At 57.0% G+C, this 7,352-nt stretch overlaps 1 protein-coding gene across 1 annotated transcript in view; it reads left to right on the forward strand.

The window, feature by feature from the left end:
- Positions 1-7,352, forward strand: part of INHBB (inhibin, beta B) — a 39,529-nt gene that overhangs the window by 4,201 nt on the left and 27,976 nt on the right. The window contains exon 4 of the mRNA XM_005876524.2: positions 3,530-3,597. Coding sequence (XP_005876586.1) covers positions 3,530-3,597 — 68 coding nt within the window. The remainder of the gene's footprint in view (positions 1-3,529; positions 3,598-7,352) is intronic.

Consider the following 7,352-nt stretch of genomic DNA (forward strand, 5'->3'; position numbering starts at 1 on the left):
CCCCTCACGCCAGCCGTCTTCTCCCTGTTTCTGCTCCTCGGCCCTTTCTGGGCCAGGGGTCCCCACGAATGTCTGTATCATCCTCACTGGCTTGATTTAGAGCTGCCTGGACCCCACTTTCAGAAACAGGGGCTTGGCCGGTCGCTGTTCCCTGCTCACTGAGGGGCACGAAGGCAGGAGGCCCCCACCTCTGCCTTCTCTAAACCAGGCCAGCAGCTGCTTCTGTGAGGCCAGATAGCAGATAGCTTGTTCTTTGTAGGCCACACAGTCTCTGCCTCGACTTCTTAAAGGGCGAAAGCAGCGTTAGCCCATGTGGAAAGGAATGAGTGTGGCTGTATTTCAATAAAACTTTATTTAAACGTGGGTATAGTTTGCTGACCTTGCTCCAAACCATTCTCACCCTCATACAGGATAATAACCAAACTTTTTAGGGCCACCAAGGCCGGGAGAGGGGAGGGGGAGGCTGTTGGGGGGAGGGGAGGGGAGAGTGGCCTCACTCGTTCTCTTCTCGCAGGAAGTGGGCCTAGTGTCCTCCCCCATCACTGTGTGGTCCCAATCCAAGCTGTTAGTTCCACATCAGACCTTGGTTACCCTTGAACTGAAATCGGTCTCCCAGCTCCGTGGCTCCCAGCCCCGCCCTTTGGGTTAGTTCAGCATTCTTTTCCAATGCTCCCCTTGACAAAACACGAGACAGGTGTCCTCTCTCACCCTCCTCTACCAAGAAAATAGTCTTACGTTACAACAGGAGGCTAGGAAAGCTGCACCCGCACCCTGCAGTTCTGTAAATCCGTGGTGAGCTGGACGCCGTGCCTGACGCTGGCGGTACCAGGAGGACTGTTCCTCAGCCCTGTCCTCAGGTGCTGGGTGGAGGTCAAGGCCTGTGGCCCTCCCTTCCCTGGACTTGGGGCTTTGAGGCCCAACTTGGGACTTCCATCAGCAGCTCTCCTCCTTTCCCCTTCCCTCTGTGTAAAACCAAATGCGCGCGACCCCTGCTCCTTCTCCGCGAGTGCGAACACTCCTCCCCTCGCAGCACCCAGAGCTTCCGGCTCTACCAGGCCAGACCGCCTGGCAGGTGGCCACTTCCAGGGGGTGAAGGGCTCCTCCCAGCCCCATCACCAAGGCACCATCCCTGTTGACCCTGACAAGGGAGTTGAAATTTCCTCTCAGTGCTGTTAAACTTACCTCCCGATGCCCTCTGGCAAACGCAATAAAAATACCTACTAAGTGTCAACCACCTGAGAGCATCACCCATTTACTCCTTGTGCTGCCTCTGTGAAGTCAGGAGCTGAGAGACCGAAGCTCATGGTGTTAAATGACAGGCACAAGCATGGAATTTGAATCCAGGTCTTTTGAGTCTGAGTACAGTCCTTTCTGATGTCCGGCCATTGGCCCCACCCAGGAAGTGTGGCCTGCCTTCTGGGGTTCCATAGCTATACCCCTCAGGGGCAGAAAATGGGAGTGCCAGTCAGGTGACTCCATCAGGTGGGATGGTGTGTGTGGTGGTGGGAGGGGTGCCTAAGACATTCCAGTACAAGAGGCAGTTCTCAGGCAAGTCGGGGGGTCCGCTCCAGGGGCCTGTGAACGTCCCCAGCTCACTTGGGGCTCCTGGGAGCTGGGGATGGGGGTCATGAGCAGTGGAGGGGCGGGGGGAAGGATCGGGGAGACGTCTGGCTCCTTGGCCTCCTCCTCTGCCATCTCTCCGACCTCTCGCCCAGTAACCAGGCCTGAAAGGCATGGGCTCCATGCCAAACCCCAGTCTTGGCACATACCCTCCTCTCTGCCCTGGAGGAGCTTATTATTATTGTGCTTAAGAGGAGGCTGAGAAATCAGCGCAAAGATGGGAAACTTTGTTTTCCAATGTAATGGGAGGGGTGTGTGGAGACAGAACTGGCAAAACAAAGGCTGACTGCTTCTCTGTTTCTCATGGAAGCGGAGAGGGATGGGAGCAGGTGTGGGGTGTGTGGGGGTGGGGCGCGGCTTCTTAAAGGGGGCAGAGTGTGGGTCTCAGGAACCAGTTCCAATGTGAATGGGGCCCTGTGTGCCTCTCAGGCCCCCCTCCCTCCCGGGGAGAGGTCTCCCCACCCTCTCGTGGCCGTGGACATGGGCTCCCTGCTCCTTCTGAGCCCCTGAGGCCGGAGTTCTCCACTCTGGTCTGTTCCTGGAGACCAGGGTGCAGTGAGGAGAGGGGCACATGGAGTGAACAGGTGGGGCTCAGATAGATGAGAGCAATGGCACGGACTCGGCTTGCTTCCCCCAGTCGCCCTGTTCAGCCTCACTCGGGTGACCGACGGGAGCCCTGGCACGGCAGGTGCTTTCCCTGCCACCTCACCTCGCTGGGTCCGAGGTACTGCTTCCCGTGAGCGGACAAGGAAACGGAGCCACAGGAAAGAAGTCACCGAGCCCCAGAGACACTGAGTGGCCGAGCCAGGCTGGGGGGCTGGCGACCACGTGGCCTGGGGGGACCGCCTCCTCCATCGCGAGGCCGCCTAGTGGCCTGGTGTCTGGCTCCCACGGTGCAAGGCGAATGCTCACCACTTTGGCAGTGCCCGCAGGACCAGCAGCCTTTCCCACAGTCTTCATAGGTTGTAGTGAAATAGGGCGTTAGTGGGTCAGGACTGTGTGACTGCTTCAAGCAGGCCCATGGAGTCCAAGCCACCAGGGAATGGCTAACCAGTTTCTTGCCCACCTCGGCCTGCCATTTACACTCACCAGGTCCCCTGGGCCTGCCGACCTCAGGCGGCGACTCTGCAGCTTGGACCCGTCCCCCCTGATTGTCCCTTCCAGGGCCTTTGCTTGGGCTGTAGGAATGGAGGGTGGGATGTCTTTGGTTGGACTTCTCAGACCACTATCAGAGAGCGCTGAGATGTGGCGGGAAGGAGGGCTCTGGGAGTGTCGTTAGGGCCCCGTCTTCTCTGTCCCGGGGCAAAGGTGCCTACACAAAAGGGGTCAGTGCTAGAGCCCCCCGCTTCGTGCCCCTTGCTGAGGAGCAGTCACTAACTCCGGGGAAATGAAGGAAAAGGGTGAGGCTTTGGGGCAAACCAGGAATGAATGGGCTTCTGTTCTCTAACCTGACCACATGTGTTGGAGGCAAGTAGACACCTCGCTCTCCTCCTGTAAACACACCTTGTGCAGGCACACACTTGTCTGCTCACCCCTCTCACAGGGGGAGATGCCCTTCTCATGCCCTGGCTTCGCTGGCTCTGCTGCTCAAAGGACACAGCAACCTTGAACCGGCTCCCGAGGTTCCTCCCAGCAGGACGAGATGAGCCATCACAGGGCTGCTCCTTCCCAGAGCCTGGCAAGGCCCCTGAGAAGGCAGGTCACCATTGAGCAACACCCAGACAGTCCCGCATTCATTTCCAGCTGCCTCCGGGCCTCACTTGTTTTCTTCCTCTCTCCCCACCCTCTCTCCCCATAGTTACAGATTTTGCAAGATCCGTACAACACACGCACATGGTCCATCTCTCCCGGGCCATTTAGACCGATCAGCCCGTGCTCCTTTTGCTGTCTTTATGCTGATGGTTTTCAGCAGCCGTGTCTGACAAAGCTGCGGGATTAAAGCAGCAGGCTACTGCCAGCCCCCTGGCGGCCGCCCTTGTGGGCAAACAGGGCCCGCGTTTTCTCAGAGTGGGGTAAGATGGAGCCGCACAGCCTTCTGGGGCAGGCCTGGGAAGCTTTTTTTTTTTTTTTTACTTTTTTAATGAAGGACAATATCCTTGTTTGTAATGAAAGGAAGGTGTGGGGAACTTAGGGTTCCTGCTGAAAAAGCCAATTCTTAGACAAGAATCAAAGGGGAAAGATTGCAATCTCCCTGAGATGTACTGCTCTTCCGACAGCCTTCTTCACACGGATCTTTCAGAGCTGTTTTGGGTGGAATGGCAGCAGGCTCCTCTCGATGTGCCTGGTGGGGTGCCCAGTGATGACTGCGGAACTCAGCTCGGAGGGAACACCTGAAATGCCTGTGGAGGGCTTCGCTCCTTTGACTCATGTCAGACATTTTGCTGCAACTACCGCGGGAGCTGGGCAGAGCTGGGCACGGTGCTGCGTGGGGAAGGCTGGGTCCACGTGGAGAAGCAGAGGGCAGGCGAGGGAGATGATGCACTCAATGTCTTCCAAGTTTTTGCAAGAGATTTGCTGAGAAAATCCAAGCATTAGGCAATGCATTTCCATCACCTATGACAGTGATGACGAACATTTTGAGCTCGGCGTGTCAGCATTTTGAAAAACCCTAACTTAACTCTGGTGCTGTGTCACATATAGAAATTTTTTGATATTTGCAACCATAGTAAAACAAAGACTTATATTTTTGATATTTATTTTATATATTTAAATGCCATTTAACAAAGAAAAACCAACCAAAAAATGAGTTCGCGTGTCACCTCTGACACGCGTGTCATAGGTTCGCCATCACTGACCTATGACTATACACCCAGGCTCCCGCACACTCGTGCTCGTCCCTCCAGTGCAGGGAGCTGGGCCTGGATGTCGGTGTGGAGCAGCCACATGGTCTCGGATGTCGAATGAGTGTGAGGTGGGCTGTCAGTGTGTCAGGGCAGCCCCGGCAGGCTGGCAGTCCCCTGCCGCCCTGCATTCCGCGGGGCTGTTGCTTCTTGCTTTTAGTGCCGCTCGGGGTCAGCCCCTCACCTTCGTGCTTCTGCATTGCAAGCTCCCTTCTCTCCTGTCTCAGAGGATACAGCGTCTTCCCTTTCAAACCTAGTGAGCTGTGCCCTCCACAATCCCACTTTGCCCCCCGAATACTTTCTTCCTACAGTTTCCATCTTTGTCTTTCACTGGCTCCAATCCTGGCCTGTGAATATGTTTAAATAGTGCCCATCTCTCTCTCTTTTTTAAAAAATATATTTTATTGATTTTTTTTTTTTTTTTTTTTTTTTTACAGAGAGGGATAGAGAGTTAGAAACATTGATGAGAGAGAAACATGGATCAGCTGCCTCCTGCACACCCCCTACTGGGGATGTGCCCTAAACCAAGGTACATGCCCTTGACCGGAATTGAACCTGGGACCCTTCAGTCCACAGGCCGACGCTCTATCCACTGAGCCAAACCGGCCAGGGCAATGGTGCCCATCTCTAACGAAAAGTGCCCCTCCATCTTCTCACTCAGGCATCTCTTTATGTCAGTCTCAGAACTGGTGAAAAATCCACTCCCTCTGCTTCCTCCCCTCCTCCTCCTCCCCTCCTCCTCGCTGGGCTGTGGCCCCCTCACGTCCCCTGACAGTGCCTCAGTGACCAGCTCAGAGGCCCCCCACGCTGCTGCATTTGTCAGCATCTCCTCAGTTCCCACCCTCATCCTTTCTGTGGCCTGACTCCTGCCCAGGCCTCCCTCTCCACATGCTCTGGGTGCTGGCCCTCTGAGAGCGACTCCCTCCCACCACTGCTGGTCTCCAGGCTGCGAGGAATCCCGCCCTGTTGTCTTTGCCTAATTAGACTTATTTCTCTCAGGGCCCACCCACCGCCTCCCTGTTCCTCACCTCCCTCCCTCCCACCCCACTTCTCTCCTGCCAGCCTGGCAGTGCAACCAATCGGCCGGCGGTGAGCATGCAGGCACGTGGGCTCCTGGACCGGCTCCGGAGTGGGAAGAGCGTGGGCTGTGGGCTTGGGCAGACCCGGATTCCTGTCTTGGCCCTGCCACCTCGGAGCTGTTGTCCTTGGCAAGGACTTAATCTTTCTGAGGCTCAGTTTTTACATGTAAAATGGTGATAACACCTGCCTTAATAGGGTTGTTGTGAAGATTAAGTAAAGAAGGTACTCGAAGCCCGCAGGGCACACAGCAGGTGTCCAGTGGCCCGTCCCTCTCCCTGGGAGCTCCTGGGACTGCGGAGGGGCCAGCCTGCCGGGGTGCTCTGTGCTGAGCCAGGCTTCTGGAAGCTGCGGGCCTTCAGCAGTCCCAGGTGGGCTGTGGCCTCTACTCCAGGGCCTCACTGACCTGGCAGAGAGCCTCAAGGTGCTAGCTGCCTTTTTATGCTCCCCTTTTAAGCTCTTTTATTTCTAGAACATTTACAAATAGTCAAGTCTCCCTCCAGACCTTACTCGTACTCCCTGGGAGGAAATCAGGCCACTGGAAACTCATTTCATCTGCTGTAGAGGTGGAGGCGGGCGGGAGCTTTGATGAGCAAGATGCGCCTCTCCAGGGATGCTGTTGGCACTGGGGACACGGCCAGGGGTCACACGGGGGACGTGGTACCTTAGGATGGCTGTCTGCCCAGAGCCTTGTCCAGACCCCAGACGGGAGAGGGAAGTCCCACAGCTTTTAGATCTGCCCGCCTGGGGTCTGGGAGGCGAGCCCCTAGGGGCTCCGGGAGGCTGCGCCAGCCCAATCCTCACTCTTCCACTAGTGTGGACGCAGTTACGAGGTCAGTGGGCCATGTGCTTCCAGTGCTGAGTGAAGGCCTTAAACTCTGGCTCCAGATCCACTGAAAATACACAAATAGCCAACAGGAGAGATCACGGAGGTGCCTCCTGAGGGAGAGAGCGGCTTTTGCAGAAAGCTCTCCACCTGTCCCCCGGGCCCTGGCCCGCGACACCATGTGCCCGGCCTCCAGCCAGGCCACGCCTCCTCTGCCCAGCTGTTGGACGGTCTGGCTGGGGCAGCACACGCTGAAGTGCTGCTCTGGGCACCGCCATGGCTGCTGGGCCCAGCCCACGGAGCCCAGCGAGGCTCCTGCTTCTGTGTGCTCCATCAGAGCTCACGCTGGTGGGGGGCGGCCGCTTCGCCATCTGAGTGTAGTGCAGGCAGAAGGGCTAATGCCACCCTTGATGTGCGGGTGGGCAAACTGAGGCCCAATAGGGCCCGGAGGGCTCAGTAGTGCTGACTGGGGCAGGCCCTGGGGCTGCATCCTCAGCTCCCCACTCCTCCCATCTCTCTGAGGCTGGGTGAGGCTGCACGATGTAGCTGATTTAATCCCGGCCGAGAGGACGCAGCCCTGCCTGCCACACACACTCCATTCTTCCCAGCTTTGGATTCCTATGGAGAACTTTTAAAAATCCCAAACACCCCAACCCACCGACAGAACGTCAGACAAGGTTTGCTCCTCCTTCAGTTCTCCCCTCCCCTCCCGGGAGTGAAGTGCTTTTATCCTCGTCCCACTTCTCTTGCACTCTGGGTTTGGAGATCTGCCACCTGGCGGGCGCGTCCTGAACTCAGAACCGGCCGCAGGTGCAGGTAGCAGACGCACGCATCTCCATGACCAGGACAAGAGCCCGAGGGAGGCTGGTGGGAAGTGGGGCGCCGGCGTGAGAGCCGCTTGGTCCCAGAAGGAGGCTCTGTGCAGGCGGGAGCGCCTGTCTATACCTTCTTTAATAACCGGCTCTAAAACTCTTTAAGGCTGGTGGCAC

Source organism: Myotis brandtii, unplaced genomic scaffold, assembly GCF_000412655.1.
Source record: "Myotis brandtii unplaced genomic scaffold, ASM41265v1 scaffold488, whole genome shotgun sequence".
NCBI lineage: Eukaryota > Metazoa > Chordata > Mammalia > Chiroptera > Vespertilionidae > Myotis > Myotis brandtii.